The 25538-nt window shown below is 32.2% G+C and overlaps 1 protein-coding gene across 3 annotated transcripts in view; it reads left to right on the plus strand.

The window, feature by feature from the left end:
* The window catches only part of LOC130667433 (methylcytosine dioxygenase TET), a 73047-nt gene that overhangs the window by 36441 nt on the left and 11068 nt on the right, over window positions 1-25538 (plus strand). The window contains exons 3-6 of one of the 3 annotated variants that reach the window (XM_057469002.1): window positions 6681-6755; window positions 17102-17335; window positions 24848-25085; window positions 25215-25453. In XM_057469002.1, coding sequence (XP_057324985.1) covers window positions 6681-6755; window positions 17102-17335; window positions 24848-25085; window positions 25215-25453 — 786 coding nt within the window. Of the gene's footprint in view, window positions 1-6680; window positions 6756-11307; window positions 11458-11610; window positions 12312-17101; window positions 17336-24847; window positions 25086-25214; window positions 25454-25538 lie in introns of those variants that run through there. The other 2 variants (XM_057469004.1, XM_057469003.1) reach the window with 2 other exon arrangements.

The following is a 25538-nucleotide window of genomic DNA, read 5'->3' on the forward strand; positions in this document are numbered from 1 at the left end:
TTGCTTCTATTTTTAGCTTCCATATTAAACTTTATTTTTTACTCGTTTCTCCTTATTGACGTAATTCTTTTTTTTTTTTTTTTTATTAATAATTGAAACTTAAATTACCGGGTACGAATTTCGCAGGTGAATTTTTTTTTCGCGGTATAATTACAGACAGCTAAAGTTTTTTTCATTACCAACTCATTTTTTTCATTTTTTTTCATTTAAAAGGGGAAAAAACAAGAATAGGTTATCGATATTCCTGATATGTGGCCTGTTAAGCAGAAAAATACAACAAACTTCTATAAATATATATCACATAAACATTTAAGTTCCCTCGATAGAGTGGGAGCGCTCGAATTCAGGGGAAAAAGGCGTGCATCCTGTATATATACATGTATATACAAAAATATTAATGTATATATATGGTTTTAAGGGCGTAGCCACGAAACTTGCATACAGGGACGCCCTTACACACTCAGTGTAGTTAATATATATACATATACACATATATCGGATGGTAAGCCGCGAATATAGCCGAGAGGGCCAGCTGCAAGGCGCTCGAGCGCGACCGTGCCAAGAGTTTTGTGTGTATGTATACTTGGAAATGTTGTAAAAATAATTATTTAAGCCGTTACCCAAGTATACTTGTACACACCACGTATATATAGATATATATTTACAAAAGTAGTTGATTTGTGTTAGGGTTAAGGTAAAGGCCGCATCCGGGTCGTTCGCGACGTTCTTTTGTTGTCTTAAACCAATTATCAACTGAGCTGAGTAAATATCCACTTTTGTCTATACGTGATAATTACTTTTACTTTTTAATTTTAATTATTTAATTACGACCAATTGTTACTCCCGATTACATTTTTATTATACTGAGAATTTTTTTTTTTCCGAAAAATTTTCTTGATTTATTGTTACGTTTTTTTTTTTCTATTGTCAGATGGCCACGTGGAGATGAATGGATTTTTTTTATACAGATTGTTCGGGATACAATAGATCGAAATTAGATTTAACACAATTTATTTTTATTTTTTAAAATGATTAATTGCTCAATAGGAGGGAAATTTTTTTTAATATTTTTCTGAAATTGTTAATGAATACGAAGTGTATTTTTGTCATCTGTCGATGGAAATTTTAAAATTGAGCTGGGAGAGGTTGTAAAAGCAATTATTTACCACTTTAGGATCGATATTTATTTAATTATAAGAAATTATTGGAAAAGTTTACGATTAAATTAAAGTTTTGTTTACGAATTCTGCGGGCTTTGGGCAATCAAAAGTTTCGCGTTCGGGTCATCGAAGGAAAACGTTTTATTTTCTGAAAAATTGAGTGGATTTTTAGATGAAAACTTGGGGAATAATGCAGTCTATTGGTTTTTGATCAATAATTCAATAATGAATGCCTGTTAAAATTTCTTACTCCAATTAGGAGAACACGGATCGGCCATTAACGACTTTGTGTACAACAATAACTAATTTTGTAGTTTAATTGATAGTCGGGTTGAAAAGGAAAGCAATAGTGTGTAGTGTAGAGAGGGGTAGTGAATAATAATTTCAATTTTTACGAGGCATTGAATGGAGGTTGTCTATCAATTTGAAATAATCGGGCTGAAAATGCGGGGAATGCGTCATATAGATGTGGATGTGCGTGTGACGAATCAAGTGAACATCGTAAATTTTTGCCAGGTGATGCGGACATAATGCTAAATTATTATTGTTAGTAAACCGAGCGTAGCGATGAATTGATCTCATGGCGAAATTAAAATCGATTCGTTGCAATCCAACGGAAACTTTGTAGTCTAGTTTGAAAAAAAATTTCGATTAAATGGGATTTATTCTTCCTGCTTTTCGACTAGATAATTCAGTGAATGCTTCAAATTTATTGGAAATAAATATTCGGATATTTTAGAGCTCTGAAAGTTTATTTCTTTCTGAAACACTAAAACTTTTGTCTGCCCGAAAAATTTCAATCGACTTTTACAACTTTTCAGATAAACTCAGACTTTAAATTGTTTAGAAAATTATTTTGCCTTCGACATAAATCTTATCAGTTTTTAAAATAAAAAAGATTTTCAATCTTTTCCTTTAGAATTTTCAACCAAATTTCGTTAAACTGTCAAAAAATTTTTTTTCAAAGATCTATTAGAAAATTTTACGAATAGAAAAAATTTGTCAAGAAAACTTCGAATGCAGAATTTGGAACAAATCTACAAATTTTTCGAGTGTGCATTTAAGAAATAAAACCGTCACTTGACACCTGAAAATTTATGGTTTTTGATAAAAGAAAGGAAATTTTTTTTCAAGCCCATCCACAAAATCTTTTATGCTAAAAAAAAACTTGTTAATTATCGCTGTCAGATATTTTTGATTAAGATGTCTTCGAGCAATTTCTGCAAGGGTACAGCCACGTCAGCGATCCGAAGCATGTAATTTATTAATACTGATAAAGAAATAAAAAAAGTGAAATTTTTTGGTTCGTTGACCTGATTTCAGTAAGAGTTAACAAACTTTAGTCCTCTTCCGGCGGAGTAGCGTATAGCATGCAGCATATAGCGGGCGGGCCATAACAACCTGTTCTAACCGTCCATCAAGGGTGTTCTAATGAAAGCAACGGCTCTTTCGGGCCGCCGGCCATCTGTCGTAGACACTCAAATGAAATGGTTTTGCCGGAATTAAAGTCAGCTGATAGGCATGCATGCACTCTACACACAACACTGCCCACTGAATAAAACGGGCCTGTCTTAACTTATCCCCTCTTCTTGGTCTCATCCTCCTTCTTATTTATCTCCTCACATACTAAATTTTTTCACTTTCGCGATCGAACGTCCAGTCAGACTTATAGACCCGAGACCATCAGACAACACACGTACAGATCCGACATGACGAATTACACTCCATGTCTAGTATAGCAGCTGCAAACTATTATACATACACATAAACATACTTTCGAATATATTTTTTATTCTCAAATAACCATTGCATCGCTTAAATACTTCCGATTACCATTATCATTCTACTTAAACACATTTTTAAGGTTCAATTATTATTTTTTATTTTCATTCCGTCCCAAACAAAAGTTTTTAAAATAAATACGGATAGAAATCACTTATAATTTTTTTTTACCCGGGACAGAAAAAATGTCATTTGTTTATAATACGGAAATCCGGTTTATTTAAAATTAAATTTATAACTTTTTTAATTACTTTTTTTGTCTTTTTGTACTGGTATCTATGAAAATAAACATATATGTAGATGTCCAGGGAAACCAGGGGCAAAATGAGGCTCCTTTGTGTGAAAAAAAATTTTTCTTACAACCAATTCACGGACTCTAGCAAATTATGGGCAAGTTGAACACCCCAACGATCGGTCCAAAATTTTTTTTACATAAAAACTACAGAGCTACTTTACTCTGCAATTTTGGTCTTCCCAAATTCAAAAATTGATTTAAATAACAAACACTCGAAAAAATAATTTTTTGCTTTGAAGTTTAGAGTGATCGACTTACCCCACCAACTCTTGCATACCGGAAAATTTTTTTCCAGAATTATGTCTCATTTTTCCTCGAACTTCCCTGTACATTGTATGTATATAATAAAATATAAATATATATATTAATATAGTCTATTGTAAATTTTTGACTATAATTATTATTATAACATATGGAACAAATGGTTGGTATATATTTAATCATAAATAACAAGATCCAACTGTCGTTTCCTATTTCATAATAAATATATTTTTTTTTTATTGTTATCAAAATAAATTCTTTTGAAAACATAATTAGTAGCAGAGTCAAAAATATCTTGAATAAAGATCGGGCATTTTTTATCAATTAGCTTTCATCAGCTAAAATTTGCCGTCTTGACTCTTGGTGATAATTTTTATTACTGTTATTATTATTTTTATTATTATTTATATGAAATATTTTAATTAGCTTATCGTTAAATCGTTGACAGCTGCCGCGTGTACGCGCGTGCTTATAATTGGCTCGATGTCTTTCGCGTTCTTAAATGTAATATAATGCGAAATACCGTATTCATAATACATTTAAATACTTAATAAATTTAAATACGTCGAAAATGAATATTTAGCATTCTTGCGCACACCACTTTCTTTAAAAAAAGAAGTGGAAGTAAAAGAACATAAATAAACGAAGGACAAGTAAAATTATATAAATTATCCTGAGCAATTATTGACTGCCTTTAAAAACATTTATTTTTTTTTTAACATGAAAAAGTAACTGATAGCTTGAGATTAAAATCAACCAGAAAATAATTAAGGAAACAAGAATATCGTCGCATGTCAATAATAAATATTAATAATAAAAATTTTAACTCATGTTTAATTAATATTACTGATTTTATTGGACAGATAATGTCATACTTGACAATTTTATTTACGGAATGATATAAATATAAATTTAATCATTAATTATTTTAAAAAATATTATCTTTAAGGATGAATATAAACATTTATTATATGTCTGGGTAAAAAAATTTCAAGCCAGAAAAAGAAGAAATTTTTTATCGGCCGACAAAAGGACCAGGTAGTGAACACAAGACCGAAAACTAACTAGGCCGAAATTCATCTGACAACTAGACCGAAAAAAGACCGACTCAATTTAAGGATTGATTTTCAGCATTTTTATTCAAAATAATAAAATTTCGGTCAACTTTCGGCTTCGGCCAATAAAATTCTGCGGCTTCAGCGCAATTTCAGCCAAATTTATAAAGACCCGGGTCAAAAATAAAACTTGATTTAGACTTGGTTTACCAAGTCGAAATTTGGAGCCGTTTTTCACAAGACAAACTCGACTCTTTTTTACGGAGATATGAAATACATTGAGTTTTCGCCTTGGTTTAGACTCAACTGGCTTACTTAGTCACGATTTAAGACGAAAAAGTTGAAATCAAGTCAAAATTGACCAAAAAAATACAAATAAATTGAAACTAAGATGAAAAAAGTTCAAAACGTTAAAAAATATGTAATCTAAGTCTAAGATAACTTCAAAAGAAAATAAGGTGAAGCGAGGGTGAATCAAGTTTTATTTTTGACCCGGGACTATAGTCCTTTTGGTTTATTTTCAGCCCATGTTTTCCTGGGTGATTCTGATCATTACCAAAATTTTGATTAAATGACATTAAAAAAAAAAATGAATATATTAATTATTAAATTAATTAATTTTCAATAAGTGATGATATTTTATCAATCTAAACTTTTTTCACATGACTAATCTCGGCAAAGATTTTTATTTTTACATCGAACCCAAACTGATTATAGATATTTCCCTACCAACCCGATTAATCTCATTAAAAGTTGGCCGCACATTTAAAAAGAGCTTACACATTTATTCTTCCATGCGAGCAAACCTGTAGCAACCAGGGGATTGTTATGTGAGTTTAATCCTGAGGATCCCACACGTTTAATAAGCGAGAAAATGTAATATCTTTTCCTCTATTAATTACGCTCTGATTCGCGCCCTATCCATGGCCATCGGTATAAACCATTTTCCTTTTTTCTTCTCACTGAAAATCTGTTTCCCGATATTGACATTTGCCGTGGCCCCTTTTCAATCCCGGCTTTGTAACACAGCCGAGAACATACCTGATTCTGGTACTAGGGGCTGAGTTCGATGTTGGCAACGGAATGCCGGGGTTGCATAATGGGATTGCGAGGGAAATCCGTGGCAATGGTCAAGAAGGGTGTTATATAATGTTATGCAAGGAAAAGTTGTGTATATATTACATGTTTAATGTGTTAAGAAGAGGAAGACACGAGTAAAAAAGACACGAGTTCAAGGCACCCCTGTCTTTCGAGCGTGGGTTTATTTAATGCGACATGGATACTTTTGTTAGGTGTGAAAATATTCCCAGTGGGTTCGCTAAGTGAAAATATTAAAAAGGTACATCATGTTTATGTGTATCGATGCTGTTAATTTACCCCTTTACAAGAAAAAAATAATGAGAGCAAAAAAAATGATGATTTACATTTTCTTGCCTTCACTTCCTCGATCTCACATATTTTCATTGAAATTATGTACGCTTTGGATTTTTTCAGTGCAATTATTGAAATCTAAGTGAAAAAATATATTTTTCGAGCCTCAGAAGTGAATAATTTTTTAGTTTGCCAATTAAAGTTCTTGCTCGATGATCTAATTAGATATTTATCAAAAGTTTAATTGCGATTGAGAAGGGTTGAAAAAGTGTGGATGGGCACTGACACGAGAACTATGCTGAGTTGATAATTAAATTTTTAGTTGAGTACGTTTGAAAGGTAATTTAATTTCCTGCGCAATGGGCAAAAAAATCAATTTTTCTTTCGCCGTACGTACGTACGCACGCATGCGTAAAAAAAATTTCAACGGTTTTCAATTTTTTTCGACGTGATGACGCAACATTTGCTCGCGAGGTGCAGTAGGTATCGATATTAGCCGCGGAGGAAAAATTCGTACTGTCGATACACAAAAGCTGTCGGTAAAATGCAGATCGATAAAAATAGCGGGTACTGTAGATTTCGTTACACTTTTTTTTAGATTTTTTGTGGACTCTACCTTATCTACCTGCCGTCAATCATTCAGTGTCGGCATTAGTACGGCCGTTTTTCAAATTAGTAAAAGAAAAAATAAAAGAAAAATTTACAAGTACTTGGAAAAGTTTTCTTATTTACAAATTTTTTTATTTTTTGTTACAGCATTTATATCATTTACAAACCGGTGATGGCACTTTTAGAGAAAGAGGTAGAGGTCGAGGAAAAGGTGCAACAAGAGTAAGTAATTTTTTAATTTAAATAATTGTTTTTACTTAACTTTACTCAATTGTTACTCAACTTTTTTAATTTAAAAATTTACTCTACAAGTTTTTATTTAAAAAATCTCATAAATAAGTTTTCTTACAAATTTTCATTAAGAAAAATTAATAAATAATTTTTCCGCTAAATTTTTGTTTGAAGAAATCAGTAAATTACTTTTAATGAAACTCCATTAAATTAATAAAGAAAAAAGTAAAAAAAATGATTTTGCAATCTCGTGTTATCGAACATCAAAGCTCAACAATCATTAATAATCTTTTTTGATAAAATTGTTTCCGTGAAATATTCTTCGTCATTAAACCCGTTTGTACAAAAAATATCAGCAACTCTATCTCCTTGAGCTTGACAGAAAAATAAAAAAAGCTTGTACACAATTACAGTCATTTAAAAACAATACTGAATAAAAGCTGAAAAAATATCCGCGCAAAGGATCCTCTTGTTGCTCAAGAGGGTGTGCCTTCCAGCTGTTCGCCAACAAAAAGCAACCCGATAAAAACGACAAAAAAAAACATTCCATTCAAGTATTTTATTTTTTTCTGTTTTTTTATTTTCCTCCTCGAATGTTTTTCCTTTTCCCAAAACATTGCTTCCGAATGCGGGCTACTTTGAAGCTCGGAAGCTAATAAAAATTTTTGGTACCTCTATTAAACAAGGCAGATTATTGATCGATTGTGCCTTGGTACGCCTGACTGAGGGAGAGGTACGGCCATGTTTAAAATTTTATCATTTCAAGCCTCTGGCGGTCGGAGCCCAAACTACTCGCACACACTCGACTGCACCACACACAACATAACACTCCGCTGCCATTTATATACATACATATATAAACTCCTATTTCTTCTTCTTTCAATTTCATCCTCTCCCACCCGCCGCCCTCTTGTCAACCTTCAACCTCATCTCACCGCTCAATATTTTTTATTGCATTTTCTTTTTTTTTTCTTCTTTTTCATTATTATTATACACTTTTTTATATTTTATACCCACGTCAGCCATTTTTAAACTTAAACTCCCGTCTCTTCAGATAAATTTGTACTTTCGACATTAAAATTTATAAAGTTATTAATTATTGCCAGTGACAATTTTAATTTAATTAATTCCTTCACAAAAATAGATGTGACTTGTAAAATTCAAAGTAAAATTAATGTTCGTCTTAGAAACTCTATTTATGGGTGATCATAAAATTTATATACCAGACCGTGCAAGATGAGCCACGTAAATTCGTAAGTGTCCGGAGGAAAATGAGACACAAATTAAAAAAAAAAATTTTGCACAGTAAAATCTGCATTAAAATCAAAAAACTTTTTTTTTAAATTATTCGCAGTCGAGTCACAAATTTTTACCCAAGTAAAATATTTATTTTAGGAAAAAAAAAATTTTTTTCAACAAATGTACATTATTTTTACGGTAAAAAAATCTCTCGTCATATTCAGCTGTCCATTTTACCCCAAACGACGTTATTTACACACAAATTTATAAATATCCGTACCGATGAGTAATGTTACGCTACGTCAAATATTTACCGCCAATTATTAATATTTACATTATTTAAATTACGTAAATATTAATCAAGCTCTATTTGCATTATTTATTATATTTATTACCATGCATATATTTAATTGATAATTTATCAACGTAAAATAACTTTAAGTTCAAAAATTATCTCGTCGATAAAAACTGCACCCGTACTAAAAAAAAATTCAGTTTCCCTCATAAAAAAAATATTTAATTAATACTCTATAGTTTAATTAAAAAAATAATTACCCCAGAATATATATCGCAAATAATAAAAGTTAAAATAAAATTTGCATTTTTAATTATCAAACGAGAATTATTTTCATTACAAAGGAGATCAGCTTAATAAAACCCGGTCGTAAATTATTTCTCAAAAAAAATCCATTGGAGTAACAAATAAAATGAAATTTAATAATTCATATTATTTATTAAAGTACAGATGAATCATCTAAAAGTATCCCTCCTTACTTCTACACGAGTAGAAACAAGTTTTATATAGAATGTGGATCGCTAAGTTATGTGATTTGACGTTTAGTTGTGTGTTTGTGTATAGCAGCGTAACTATAACTTATGTGATAGAGAACAAAGGAAGCTGATACACGTCTGCCGATCCAGATTGCACGTGTCTATTTTAGTTCACGTGCATCAGTGTATGTATCATTTTATAAATATATTGCCGAGCAATAACACATCGATAAGCTTCAATATTTCATCTATTGTTTTTTTTTTATCTGTAAAATGGCCTGACATTAAAACAACATTAGGCGGGGAATGAATACGGAGTCAAAGTATTGGCATAAAAAAAAAAAAAAATTGGATATGTAATGAGGAAGTGAGTGGAGGAGATGAGATGTTAAATTAAATATTCATGGTGTTTTCTTTCCTTAAATAGTTATAGATTTTTAGTTATTACTCACGTTTTGTTTAATCAACGTCCAATTGGTTTTACCAATTTATAATCTCGTAGAGTTTAAATTAATTAAACGAAATGGGCGAGGAACGTAATAGTATATACATTCATCACGGTTGGGTGTAATTTCATTTTGGTGAAGCGAGAGACAGAGATGGTTATATATATAAATATATATATGTGTATATATAAAAAGGATCGATTTTTATGTGTACGTAAATCGTACCCCAAGCTTCTCGGACTATTATTGCATTTGTGATACTCTAAATATATATATAGAAAATGGCTACTATATGTATGTATGTATGTATGTATGTATGAATCCTCCCTACGGCATGAATTTAATGAATGTTAAAACTCTAGGGATTACAATAGTGTAATATACTAAGGCTATTATTTAACTTTTTTAATACTTTTTCTTGACAGAGATTAATTTATTTATTATTTAATTATCGTTTTGTTAATAACTATTTAGATTGTTGCGTCTGATTTATTTATTACTTAATTATTGTCGACTTCGAAAACAGCATAAAAGTAATTAAGATTTTTTTATCAGCAAGACTCTTTTTATCTCAAAATTAGATCACGAAAATTTTGAATATCGATTTTTAAAAATAAAATCTAAAATTTTGTGCGAAAAATTTGATGTGAATTTTTTAATGAGTAAATAAATTAACAAAAATTGAATAGTTGATTGTATTTAAGAGGAAAATATTAAAAGCCGCTTGAGAAATCTCGATAGTTTATTCGAGAAGACATAAGTATGTAAAAGACCCTCGGGATACGTATCGTTGTGGGTATAGACGATCTTCAGACGGGCCGAGAGCTTTGCGGTATATAGCGTAAGTTGGCGTGTTAACAGCAAGCAGTGAGTAAGAGTAAGAGTAAGAGTAAGAGTCGGATAGGAGTCAGAGTGGCTAACCGTAGGTCGGGTGTACACAACCAACCGTACTCTAGATTTCTTGTAGTAGCAGGGATGACGCGGATCGCTTTACACTTTACACCCGCAAGCTCTACAGCTCTAGAGCTTTCCCGTGCACGCCACGGGAAATGCCAAAAGAGCTATCCTATCTGCTGGCGAACGCCACGGGAATATATCGCTACTCGTGTGCAATACGAGGGTGGTTATTCACTATTACTAACACGATCTCTGATACCACACTCTCTCTTTTACTCTCCGTGCAACTTGTTGCCGCAATATACTAAATTTGTTAATAAACCAAATCCCATTTAATTCGTCCCACCCCTTCCCCACCACTTGTCATTCACTCATCACTCATCTACCCTCGACAGTCTCATCCACCAATTACACATTCATTTTTACCATCATTCCATACTCATCTGCTATATAAATTCAAATAAACTCATACTTGACAAACATTTTCAGTCAGTTTTAGGCAAACGAAAAAATTTAATTATTGATTACTATGGGTTGTGACTTTAAATTCCCGATGGACGGATATTAAATATATGCATACATATACATCAAGTATATCCTGATATATCCTGAGCTTACTTGTGTAGTCAAAGTAAAAGCTATACTACTACAAGTATTAAGGATGCAAGTACGAGTTTAAGTATCATATAGTATACAGGATACAGTGTGTAAGGAAGGAATAGGAATAGGAATAGGAAGAGAAGAAGTGAAGTGAAAGAGGAGAATAAAGCAATTGCCGGAAAGACACGAACGTTTCCGAGTTCTCGGGTGCGACGTTGTTCTCGTACGGGGGTTCCCGAAGACACGAAGAAACGCGAAATTGACGCGTCGCGACTTACAAACGTGTGTTAGAGGTATATAAATATATATATGTATGGGTTCGTGTGGGGGTTCGGTATGTGTATGGATGTACGATAGGTAGATGGAGAATATTCGCGAGCTTGGGTAGGTGAGTTTAGTGTACGTGTGTATTCGTGTGTGTGTGTGGGGCGCAGAGGGACGAAATAGTGAAAGAGAGAACGATAGACGGCGATAGAAAGAGACGGGGAAAGTGGAACCGAGCGAGAGGGTACGTGCAGACGCGAACGGTAAAGTGAGATGTGCACGAGGTTCGGTATACAGAGACGGCACGCGCGGAGGATAGTCGCGGTTCCTCTGGCTCATGTACCAGACGCATTATCCCGTGTGCTCCGACAAGTCGCGCGTATTTGAAAAAATAAAAAAGTGTTATTTTATTTTTTTTTTCGCTGCTTTTTTCACAAGTCACTCCACGCTTTTATCATTTTTATTAACAGTATCAGGTATATATATAATTTTTTTTTTGTCATTAAATTAATTTTTTTTAGGGTAATTAATAATGTAAAATTTTTGAGTCTAATGGAAAATAGAGTAAATTATAAATGAAAAAAAAAAATGTCAAAAAGAATGCATGCAATATTAAATAAGATGTATGGAGATAAAAAAAGTAAAAATTTTAATTAAAAATTAAAGTGGAATGTATATTAATGTCAGTGAGTTGTGATAAGCGCAGGAGCATCGTGCTACGTATACGCCGGAATTTGCAATAGTGAGAGAGAGGGCGGAGAGGGAGAAGGAGAGAAAGAGAGAAAGAGAGTGCAAGTAGTAGTAGTAGAGTATAGAGAACCCGAGGACGCGAGTAGAGGACCGAGGAGTCAAAGAGCGCAGAGACGGTAGAGAAAGACAGTAGAGAGGAACGGAGTAAAGTTAAGCGCGGAGGAGAGAGGCTTACGAAAAGAGGGAGTAACGAAAGAGACTGGCTAAGGGAGAACACAACCTCTAGCACGAGGGACCTCGAACGTGGACGACCAGTTTAAACTCCGCGTTATCGTGATCAGTGATTATTTTATTTATCCTTAAATATATTTATAAATTGTCATATTTTTTGTCGGTATCAATGTCGTTAGTTCTACTGTTGTAAACGTGTACACTGTACCCTGTAGATGTTAAGTCAATTTTTTATCAACTGGTACTGTGAGATATTTAATTGATACCTAAATTTTTGACGACAGTAAATTCGTGGACGTAAACGTCGTAGAAAGTTACGAGAGTTTGTCGAGGAAATCGATTTTATTGGCAAGTGACGAGCAAGTTTACTTGTCTGTCATATTAATCTAATAATAAGTAAATAAAAGAGGTGAGCTTTCGCGTCATTTAATTTTTATTTAATTGGACATGGCTGATAGTAAATAATTACACTTTAATTAGAAGTTATTGGGCACTTGGTATTTAATTTAAAAATAAAAAAATTTGTTTCAAGTATTTTTAATTTACGAACTAATTTTTATTAACTGTCAGCCGGTAGAAAGAAAATAAAATAAATAATAAAATAAAAAAAAGGAGAGACGGTTCAGTGAACGGCGTCGAGGTCGAATTGTCTCTCTCACTTTGTGATTTTGCACTGCGCGGGAACGAGAGTGAGAGCATAAGTCGGAAGAGAGTTGAGTAAAATTAATTTTAATGATATATATATATGTATATATATCTACTATATATATATACATATATTATAAATATAAAAGTCTGCGAAATTAAATTTACCCGTGAGTTTGCAACTTTGATATTGAAATTAATTTTCCTTTTATCTCAGCTCCATTATGTTTTTTTATCAAAACTTTCGGGATTAAAATTTTTTAATTAATTATTTATTTATTTACTGAAACATAAAAATACTTTTAACAGGGGCGAGTAGTTTCAGACAATAGAACAATACGTAAGTGCATAATTTTTCGCCAAGCACGTCTGGCTCGCACTCGCGGTATTTATATTCGAGGTTTGCAGACACTTGCAAACCTGATGATTTACTCGACAGTGAAACGAGTACTCGAAATGAAGGGTTTCAAATCTTGAGGTTTTTTAGAAAATTCACTGAGCATTCGTCAAGTAGATTAAGTTTTTTTTTTAGTAATAAAAAAAAAATAAAAATATAAAGATGTATAATAATTGTTGATAAATAAAGCAGCACGTGGTGTATCCACGTGGGTTGCTATCTTGTCAGAGTGTCAAAGGGATAGTACAGTGGTAGACAGAGTAGTCAAGTCGACATAGCTCAAAGCTTACACTTCTATTCATTCGTGGGGAGATAAGTAGCTCTGTTATATGTTACTACTACTCTCGTATCTTTCTATCTCCTACACTTTACTCTATTCATAACATTTATATACATTTGTATACATATACAAACGTATATTCATATACACATATATTTAAGTAAGACAGAAGACTTAAATTTAACGTAAAGTGAACAAAGTCACTTTACTTTTCCTCAAAGAAAATTCTCTAATTTTATAAATTCATTTCCGGAAAAAAATTAATTGATGGAGTTCGAAATTTTTAAGTCTTGAAATTTTAAAAAAGTCCAAATTTGGAATATTTTGATAATTTCCCATTTCTTATTTTGGTGAATAAAAATCTATATGGATATAAATAAAAAAAAAAAATGGGTCTAAGTAGAACAAGGGGTTTTTAGGTCTCCGAAAATTTGAATTAAATTTTCTCTGCTATTCAATATTGAACTAAAAATATTAAATATTACAACAAAAAATATTGAGCTGAGAGTTCATGGACCTCTTATTCTTAAATTTTTTTAGATCCATTTATCCGGCATTTAAAATTATGATTGACGGGCGAATGAATTACGGGTCCATTTATGACAGGCCAATAATTTTTTAGTGTCTTTTGTTATTTAGGATCCTATTATATTTTTAAATAATAATAATAATGGAGGTAAAAAAATTGAAAGCATTTTTAAAAATTTCCGCTAAACGATAACGATTTTACTCATTATTTTTTATTGTAGAAAATTTATTGAAGCGAAAAGTACGTGAGTGGTGGGATGGGATACTGGGTACCGGGTACTTTATCTTTTCAAATAGGTATAATATTTATATTGTTTGGAGTAGCTTTACGGCGGACATTGTTATTGGATAGCTTTGAGGATTATAAAAAATAATGAATTAAAAAATAGTAATAAAATAATAACAATAACAATAATAATAACAGTAATGAATTGATATGGGATTTAATGGCCGGCATGGACACAATGAATTTAAATTGCTCGAGTAAGCCAGATTAAACCTTTGAATTATTATTAGTTTATATATTAATAACTCGTTGAGAGAAGCTATTTAAGCCTACTGTATGCTAGATTTAACGGATGCAAATGTGCTGTACTCTATTGATAAGGTATTTCATTAAATCCCCTGTAATTAAATAATTATTGGAAACAGAGATCCGGATTTAAATTTTTCCCTTTCAAATTTTATTTGCACAAGGGCTGGGCAGAATTAAATTCCAAGGGCAAAATAAGCCTCTCAATTTTTTTTTAAATTATTTTGGACTGCAATTTTTTCAAATTTTTTCCAAGTTCCGTTTCGCGCGAAAATGAAAAACATTTTACTGTCTTGTCATTTTTTCAAGTGTAAGGGAGAAGTGAAAAATTTAACGGAGGGAGAAAATGAATTTTTATTTAAAGGCTCAATTTGCTCGGCGTCTTTGCTTGTATTTATTTATTTATTTAAATATTTTTAATTTAGTTCAGAGGTAAATTAGTAATGGTGGGTACCGCGGTATATATAGAGCTAGACCGGTCCCTTCATTCGATAAGTACTTGACTTAATGAATTCTCGACGGAACTGTATACTCTTATCTTGTTCTCTTTCTCCGTTCGTCGGGCGCACTGCTTGTAGCAAACAGAAAAAAAGTATTAAAAAATACGGCATTTACTTTACGTTTTTGTTACCCACCAACCACTCACGGCTACGCGGCGAAAGTAAAAAATGTATAAATAATAAAAAATAAAGTATATGGAGTATAAAAAAATAACAAATAACGAAATGAAATGAGTGTATTTTTATTTTGCTTTCAATTAAATTTTCCATTAGTGGAATTTTGTATAAATGTTTTTTTTTACTTGCCAATTAGCTAAAATTGCTCGAACAAATATTATTATTTTAAATAAATTTCTGAAATTGGGTAAATAGTTTCTTTGGAAAGTAAATATTTTTTTGTTAACTATTCCAGTGAAATATTAAACCCAGTGTATTTTAGATGTTATTTGAGAAAATTTTCTTAGGATTATTTAAATTCAAAATAAGGGAGAGTTTGAATAACAGGGAGGTATTATAAATAATAAATATTTAATGAAAAATAATATTTGCTCAATTTCGACGTTTTTTTTTTTTAAATATTTACATAAACTTTTTTTATTGGAGCCTTTATTATACCTCGGCACGTTTGATTAAAAATTTGAATAATAATTTTAAAAAATCTGAAAATAAAAATAAATCGAACAAATTTTTTTATGATTAATATTTATGAATATTGGCAATAATTTATATGAATAAAATAAAAATAATAAAAAAATATGAGGTAGATAATAAAATTTGAAACCAGACTGTACATAAAAGTCATTTGGCCTTCGATAGTAAGAATGCTCTTACAAAGACGACCCTGACAAGTTTTCGTATTGTTTAACCAAGTTTTTTTTTACCACACATCAGTTAATTACATTCAACTACATTAATCTATATCAATAAAAACTTACTTCAAGTATTGATAAAAAAAAATAAAAACTAAAGACAGTTAAAGTCAAGTAAATAAATAAATTCTCTAAATAATAAATAACAATAACATCGGCAATGTATGTACATATATATACAAAATAAATCAAATAATATAAATCAACATATATCTTGGACATATATAATCGAATACTAGCGGAAGAGCTGATCGTTGGCTTCCGGCTTGGGCGCTCAGCCAAGAGACGAGTTCGCGAATCGTGTGCGAACGATCCACGATTATATACAAGATAAATATATCTCACTTCCTTTAAATCGATACGTCTTTTATTGCCGCAAAAAGACTATTTATCCATCAATTTTTGAATTCCATCCTTCGTTTCTAAATCACTCGTAAAATTTAACCCGAATTTCGGACGCTTTACTGACATTCCGAGGAGGAAAATAAAAGAAAGTTATGAGCTACGAGATGACATAAATTTGAGAGGAACTTTTCATAAATGATATACAAATCAGTTGAGCTGAGCAAATAAAACAGAATAGATATAATATAAGACAAGTAAACAAACATACTTTCAAGCTAAGTTTTAGCCTCAACTTTACCTTCTATTTTACTTTGCATGTAAAGACTTTTCCTCGAGAGGAGGTCACGCTCACGGGTATACGAACTAAGAAATACAAGAGTCTCTTGACTGAATTCTCAAGAGAAATAGATGAAATAACGTGCTCGAGGAAAGCTTGAGCTTTAGTTATATATTTTATATAAATTGTTAAAGTTTTGATGAAGTATACACAGCCAACATTCATATATATGTCTTTAAACATATGTACATACCCGATACGTAAATATATGTTCAAGTATGAACGTTCAACTGTGAGAAAACTATTTTGAGGACTTTATACTTAAAGGTCTTCTGTATACAAATTATTTTTAGCTTATTAGGGTCAATTGTTTGGTTTTGTAATGAATTATAGTCAATCTTATTTTTGAGCCTACACAGAAAAAAAAAATTTCTTGGCGCAAGAAATTTTTTGTATTATAAATTGAAAACAAACATTTTCTTTTGAGACAAGAAAAAATTTCTCGGTTCAAAAAATTTTTTCTTGCTCTAAAAAAATTTATTCTCTTTTCAAGAAATTTTGAGTTTTCAATTTATAATGCAAAAAAATTTCTTGAGGCAAGTAAAAATTCTTTTGGGACAAATAAAAATTTCTTGCACTAAGAAATCTTTTTTTTCTGTGTACTTGGAACAGAATTGAGATCTACATCCTTTTTACTCAGATCTCTATAGATCTCTTTAGAAATTTTCCTTCTTCACGATCTCGAAATTTTGTTCAAGATCAAAATTTCGAATTTTCACATTTTTTGCGGAAGTTATAAATTTTTTTACGTTTTATCAAATTGCAGAGTTATAGAAAAATAGCGAGACAAGTGAGCACTCCAGACAGCGCGCCGGCAGGTCTAGGAAGCCCGCAAGCAGGCATAGGAGGCCTTCAGCAGCACCAACCTCAGCAGCAGCAACCTCAGCAGCAGCCTTTGCACACAGACCCCATGCAGCAGACAAAGGACAATTTAAACTCCGCGAGTCAGCAAACTGGCGCTCTTAGGAACGGAAATCCTCCGCCGCCAGTTGTTTCTATGGTAAGTTACATTAATTACCAATTTAATTGCTGTAATTTTTCAAATTTCCATTGAGGGTGAATTATTTCATTCAATTATTCAAATTTAACGGACATTTGGAATGAAAATTTTAAAAGTCTCGGGAAAATTTAAGCCAAAGCTGCAATAACTCAAAAAAAAAATAATAATTTAAAAATAAAGTTTTCGCGATGTATAGATAGATATATGTGAGGGAAATTAAAAGTTTAAATTTATTCAGGGAAAAATATATGAGTTTGAAGAACTACGTAATTTAAAATTTAATATTATTCCTTTATTAATAGCATAAAAAAGTTAATTTAAAATATTTCACTGCTATGCGGCGCTCTTAAAATATATTGCCATGGATTAAATTAGCGTGAGATCAATAACTCTCACATTACGAATACCCATCTACCAACACAACTTTCCGTGATAAAAATTTTAAAATATCCGCTTACTAAATATTACATTTCCCTTATGCTTTAATAATATTTCAAAGTGCTCGGGAATATAATTACTAACTATGTATATATTAAAGAAGAACCATTACACTACAGAGTACTACTGCATTAGCATTTCCCAATTATCTTTCGAATCAAATCTAAAAATATACTTGAAAAATTAATTCAAGTATTTTATCATTTGCATAACTTATCATACATCAACGTCAGTTTCCGTGAATTCGTATCAACAATATTGTCATAAATTTTCCATAGTTTCTCCCTCTCTCTCTTAATATATATATATATGTATGTGTACATAAATAAATAACGATATTGTATTTTGAGATGAAGTTCGTGTTAGTCATTTATTCTATATGTAAATGACATCGTGACAGTTCTCAAAACCAAATTGAACGAGTTAATATGGATGAGACGGCTCTGAGATTTAATATTTAAATTTTATCAACTAAGAATAATAAATTTTTAAAATTCTCAAGGCAAATGCATAAAATAAACCCTTTGCTCCAATAATTTAATCTGATTCAAAAATAAAAATGATTAAAAAAGTAAAAAAAAGAAAATGGTTAAAAAAAACGGTGGAGACATAAAATAAATATCTCAAACAATTCCTCATTCCACGAGGCTTTTTCTCTTGATTACGTTTGGAATGCATGAACCTTCTAGAACTCTCAATTCCTCCCTACCACAGTACACTCTAATACCTCTCTTTGCTCGTCTCCACTCTGCCGTCATCGTTCCTACCTCTTCTTGCTCTTGCTCTTGCTGTTGCAAACGAATCTCGCTGTTGCACTCCCTCTCGGTCTTTCTTGCTCCCTTGTCGCCTGGTGTTCGTCGTCATCCTCGTCGTAGTCGTAGTAGTTGCCGTTGCTTGGCGGTTCCTGTTCCTGCGGGTATTGATTCGCGTTGGCGGTCGGTCACCGCCCCCACAGCCACCAGCGTCTGCTGGTGGTCTGCACCCCTTCTTCTTCACTTTAACCCAACTCTGCTGCTGTACACCAGCATGTTTCCCATTTATACGTCTATATATTTTATTATATATGTACTAACCGACTATACGACAAGGAAAATGTCATTTTGTGAGTTCCAACCGTCGATCTGGATCGTATTTCGAGAGTCCTTTTCAACCAGGTGACTCTTATCACAAAAGTACCCACTCTTTTGCAAGCTCTTGATCACGATCAAGTGCTTCTTCATTCACACTACTATTTTCGCTCATTTTACTTCTCTTCTCTTCTCAACTGTACTCCACATCTACACCGACAACCCGTAGTTTGTATTTTATTTTTTAAGCCCATCGATTTTTTAAGACTCAAAACCCCACCCAACTGTTGATTATTCATGACTTGCTGCATTTTCATGGATAAAAAAAAATTAAGTCCTTTATATGCATATTATTTTACTAAAAAAATTGAATAAATTTAAAAGGACGTGAGGCGTAAATATTTTATGTGCGAAATTATTTTTAAAATTAAAAAAAACTTCAAACATTTATATTTCCACCTTTCGGAAAATATGAAAAGTTATTTTTGGTGAATGATTGACGGAGGGAGGACGAGGAATAAGGAGGAGAGGAATAGTGGATGGAATACAGAGTGACAATAATTGGGAATATCAAAGGATAAAGGGAGTGTTGTTTCAGGTGCATCCATCGAAACGCGCAATTATGCAGCAAACCGAGACCACGGAATTCCGGTAGTTCGTTGCATTGGTACACACACACGAATTGGCTCTAACCGCGGTCGCGGTGGGCTCTATAGAGCACATGTGGTTTTCACTTGGATATCCACATTCGCTCTGCACACTTCATACACTATATTACTACTGGCAACTTATATTCTCCCATTCGTAAATTTATATATCTAGCCACACCTAAATGGACAATGCGATACGTCCATTCTAAAAGACAAATTACTATTTTATAATTAAAATTTTACAGTTAAATATTTTCCTTGACTTTTTGTATTTTTTACTCATTTTAATTACTCCCTTATTATTTTCACCCGCAAATAATTTTCTTAAAACTTTATTGCGCGAAAAAATTTTTAATTAAAATCATTGAATAAAATAATTTAACCAAACTTGTTAATAAAACTGTGGCTTCAACGAATCATAATTTCTTCCAACCTCCAGAATTAAAATAAAAAAAATTACTCAGTAATTTTCAGGAAATTAAAGTATAAAAAATTTTATTCTCTGAGATTTGAATATTAGTTGATTATGAATAAAAAAAAATAAGAATTAAACGAAGCGATTACGCTTTATAGGGTTTCTGGGCGACGGCGCAACTCGGATGATGCCCTGGGGAGGCGTCAACTCGACTCTAGCCCACGACACGGGTCAAAGTAGATGCCTAGCATACCCACCGGCAAATCTCGGTACAATGTACAGTAGGTGTTGTCGAATACATACACATACAGAGACACACATGTAGGGGCGATGTAACCGTAGCTGTAGACGTGGAGCAGCGACGAATAGGAAGATATAATAGGAAATAGTCCCTTGTGTGAACATTTAATCGAATATAACCCGTAACCCGTGCACACTGGGCCACACGGTTGTTGTACTACTAGTACGGATGATTGTCCACGTTAATTTCCCGATAAATTCGTAACTGCGTGTCGAACACCGTTTTCCCGAACGGCCTCCTGCGGTAGTACTTGTGTGTACCCAATTGGAAAATGGACACGAGTGTGGACACAAATATAGATGTAGATGTAGATGTTGATGTTGATATTGATGTTGAGCTTCTATCCATCGGTAAAAGCTCGCGTTGACATTCCCGTCGCTATTTAAACCGTCAATTGGCTCTCAATTCCACTTGCCGGCCGGCCAACTGCTACCGCGCCCACTCTATCACCGATCCGCTAAATAAAATCCCACTTATCATACATGTGGCTCTTTCAATGACAACAATTGTAATTATGAAACATCACATTAACTACGTAATTAATTTTTTAAAATTTTTATTACAAATTATTAGTACAGGATTTTTAATAAATAAAATTCTGCAGAAAAATTTAATAAAATGTTACGTAATTAAATGTCCGTAGAAAAAAATTTAATAAGCGTAAATTTTTTATTTGACTTTATGGTAAATTAAATACAAGGGTTTTTAATTAAAAAAATTTAATATTTAATATTAAATAAAAAATTAAAAAATTTAAAGTATAAATTATTTGAGTTATATTTAAATTTAATATAACTTGTATTAAAATTACCACACAATTGAATTATATATTACCTCAGACTTTATCTTTATTTTACTTGAATCAACTCGTTAATATTTATACCTCACTAAATTTATTACCATACTATTTTAATTTATAATTCAATACCATTAAATTATTTTAAACATTTCAGTGAGTCAAATAATTTCATTATCAAACCAGGTTTTAATATTTATTTATTATTTTTACCAGTTGAGTAAATAAAAAATAAATAAATAAACAGCAAGATTTTTAAAGTACAGTAGAATAAAAATTAGGTCGAGGTCAAGTATAAATATATATATAGATATCCCAGTGAGTTGATCTGCGGGTTTAGCGTTGAGTTGTGGTGATGTCGTAGGTCATCCCATTTTATCGTCGACAAGTGTCCCGGACCGGGCGTTACTCTAGGTCATGATACCAATCCTACTATTCAGCTATACACATATATACATATATATATATATATATTTATATACATAGAGAGAAAGAGAGAGCGAGAGAGAGAGATAGAACACAAATGGAATGGATTTCCCACGGACTTTACCCTCTTACCCTTATCGCACGACAGTTCAAGAGGGTGAGACGTCACGCGCACACAAGGGGTAGTACTACAGTTGCCAGTTGAGTGAGGCGGATGTTCGCGGCTCGCTTGGCTGCACGCCCGTTTACTACCCTCCCAACCAACACCTATCTACCCACTACTACTACAACTACCACTACAAGCCCAAGTACGACTACTACTCTCATCCTCTTCTGGAGCTTTTGCTCGAACTCCTTGGATGCTATCAGGCTTTACCGCAAACACACCAATCCACGGGCACTTGTGGTCTCAACTCGGTTTACACCGTTTTAAATCTCACCGTACTCTGTAACCTTTCATCTACTTCTCTTGTACTATACCTCGTACCTTGTACAACACCGCACGGCACTTGTACTAATAGCGGGACAAAGTAATCGGGAGCTGAACCGGGACCGGGATCGAGACCTTGAAACCACAAGTTATTGGGTTGCCACTCTCGCGTGTTGCTTTTTATTTTTATGAGTCATTTATTTATTTATCCGTGGCTAGTTTTTTTTATTAATTTGACGAAGTGATGGAGAATATCGGGGTAATTGACAATCGATTTATAGTTAGACAAATGTAATGTAATTGTTAATTTAAATGGAAAATTCAATTGAACGAGCTGATGAACCAGCCGGTGACAGCAGTAAACAAACTCTCTAATTACTAATTAAATCTCTTTTGAGCAATATATATATATATATATATATTCAAGTAACATGAGTCACGTTTTGTTAGACAGTTAGTTGGATTAAACATGTCGGATGGGACATTGTACTGAGGAAACAGTCATGTAAATTAATAATTCAATTAAGTTGTTCAAAAAAAAAAAAAAAAAATAACTTAACTTCTTTAAAGTGTTTGGTATTGAGTGGAAAAAATCTTTTTAATAAAAAACAGTATTCTGAATTATTCAAAATTAGGTAGAAATTTTTTTCTATCAATAAATTAATTTTTTTCAAGTAAAATATCTAAATTAAAATAATTATTTTGTATTCTATGTCCTAAATTTAATATTTTGTTTCTACGCAATTTTTTACCGAAATTTAAATTCAGTAGAAATTTTGACTGACCGCCTACATATTTTTTTTATTTGCAAATACTTTTTTTATTATTCTTGTGCTTTGAATTTAATGTTTACAGAAATATAAAAACTTGAGCGCTTTATTTACTTACGACTTGATCTAAAAAACAATTTTCTGAATTATATATTTTTATTCAAACTTTTTGTTTAAGCTCTAGTCTTTTGATCTTCATCGGTTTTTTATTTTTTATTAGCGGCCGTCAATGTGCTTTTGAAATTAAAAATAAAAAAAAAACTAAAGTATGCTGAGAAAAAAAAGTTCAGTTATTTAGCCGATCGATATAAAATTTAAAAATAAAAAATGAATTTATTCGGCACATATATTTTTATTTTTTATTAACATAAATATAATATTTAAAAAATTTGAATATGAATTCCGTTTTTAATAAAATATATATTGATCAAAAGATCATTGAATATATTTAAATTTTATATTCAAATATTTTATTGGTAAATTTTGGTGAATGTGCCGGTGTCATTGATATGCATTGAACGTCACGAGGGAAGCACTAGAGTGGTGTAATCATAATGCAAAACGTGAATCCTGTTCTGATAGTTATAGGAACTAATAATAAGGCGAACATCTATAGTTTCATAGTGGCTCTATTCAACTAACTTTAAATCACACCCAAATTCTGTATGTATATATATCACTGTTTGATTACTTTGAGTTTCAATTTTACACTTCATTTCATAAATTAATCATCAATTATAATTATAATCACTAGTATTATTTCCCGTTCTACGGTAATAGTTCTTATTATTTTTTTTGTTTCAAAAATATTTCAGAATATTTTCCAACCTTCAAATATTTCATTCATCGAATTATTAAATTTCTGGAGTATTTCAATCCATTTTTAAATTTACTTGGACATTCTACTGAAACTATTTTCCGGACTCAGCTCAAATTATATAGAAGCGGGCTGGGTAAAACGGAGCGCTATGAAAAAATTCACTTTTTGATTCTGTTCTAAATTAGTTTAGATTTGAATTTCTCATTTATATTTCTAAAGAATACGAGACAAATTTGGTAGTTCCATAAAAATTTCTTTGATTTTCGGGCAAAATGAGACAGTTTGAAAGTAGATGCGTGAAAAAAAATGTTTTTGAAAAAATTAAATCCTGTTAAAATTGTTTTGATACCTAAAATTTTGAAACATAATAATACAAGTAATAAATTACGACTTAAAACGGTTGTAAAAATAATTCTGGGTACTTAATTTTTTCTGGCTTTTGTTTATAGCCGGATTATGAAATTAATATAAATATTTTCATGTTGTTGGTATCTATTTTTTGTTTATTCATTTTTTATTACCACAAATTTCCGCTATTACAATTCGACTAGGATTTCCAGCTTGGTTAGCTGACCCGAGGAAATTTATTTCCGGCTTTCGGCAGTAACGAGAACTTGATGCTACGTTTGTAATTCAATGCTGGATTATTTAATCACTTTATTTTTGACAATCAAATCACTAAAAAATAATTTCTATTTCTCAATTCAAAAAAAAATTGCTGGAAAAAATTTAAATTCATATCGTAGAGCCTGGAATTGCAGTAATTAAAAATGTCAGGAATTTAATAAAATAAGTGTGGAAAGCTTTGAACAAAAGTTGAAAGACAGAGAGACAGTTTGTTGGTTGAATACGGCGCGAGTATTGTCGCGTTCACCGGCGATCCTTTACTGCCGCTATAAATTCAAGTTTCTCTCTTGCACCGGGCAAAAAATGAAATTGAAAGAGAATAAAAAAATAAATGAAAAAAAAAAAAAAAAAAAAAAAAAACAACGTCGAGAGACGCGCGAGATATCAAAGCTTAGAAAAAGTTTTTAACGGGATAAACTCGAGTATATTCACTTTTTGTTTTTGTTTTACTGTTTCTCATTTTTATTTTATTTAAACTTATTTTTTGTCCGCTTAAGAAAGCGAAAGTGGAAAGCACTCGTGAGTAGAATGGCTTTTGTGCTTTACGGGCTCGAAAGATAGAGAATAAAATATTCATCGAGAGCAAAAACGTTGTATAACTTGTTGAAAAAAACTTCAAAGCTCTCGGCTTATGCAGCTTAAGAAAAATACATAAATATGGTAATTTCACGCCATATATAACAAGTATTTCCTGATATATTATTTAAGTATAGTCAATAGAAAATATTTACCATAAAATAATAACAACAATTTTATATTTTTTATGTTACAGTCACCTGGAGTGATGCCGTTTTACGGTGACAGTAGTGCTGGATTCCGACCAACTGCTGGTTTCAGTAATGCCGTATGGCACCAGGGTGTTACGCCCGTGGGTGCAGTCACCGTGGAAGCAACAACCGCGACATGGCCACCACAACAATTTATTCAACAGATACCTGCGCCAAATCAACTCGATGAATTGAGGTATCACACACAGTACAGTGCCGCGACGCCATACCATCCTCAACCAGGTAATAAAACCATTTTTTTCTCTCTACTCTTAACGTTCGATGAAATTTTTTTGTTCAAAGAAAATATGAATAAAAATAAACAAAGCAAAGTAAAAATAACTAACCAGTTATTTAAAATAAATATTCCAGTGGCATACCAGCAACAAGCGTTCATCGCGACAGATCAATCAGCATTTCAGCGTGCGGGTAGCGCAGGACAATACGGAATCCCCGGACAGCCGTCCCCATTGGCACCGGTAGCGCCACAAACAGGAGCCGCGCCGCCTCAGCGTTCGCTTAACGGTCAATTCATGGACCCCGCGGCGACACCGGGACAGCCGATAGGCTTCGAGACCCGTCAAGAATACGTCAACGGGTATCAGCAGCAGGTGAGCTATCATCAGTAGCTATCAGACACCGTTAACATCGTTTACACGCGCACGCCTCCATTTTCCACTCCTTTCATTCGCCTGT

Source organism: Microplitis mediator, chromosome 5 (assembly GCF_029852145.1).
Source record: "Microplitis mediator isolate UGA2020A chromosome 5, iyMicMedi2.1, whole genome shotgun sequence".
NCBI classification, from domain to species: domain Eukaryota; kingdom Metazoa; phylum Arthropoda; class Insecta; order Hymenoptera; family Braconidae; genus Microplitis; species Microplitis mediator.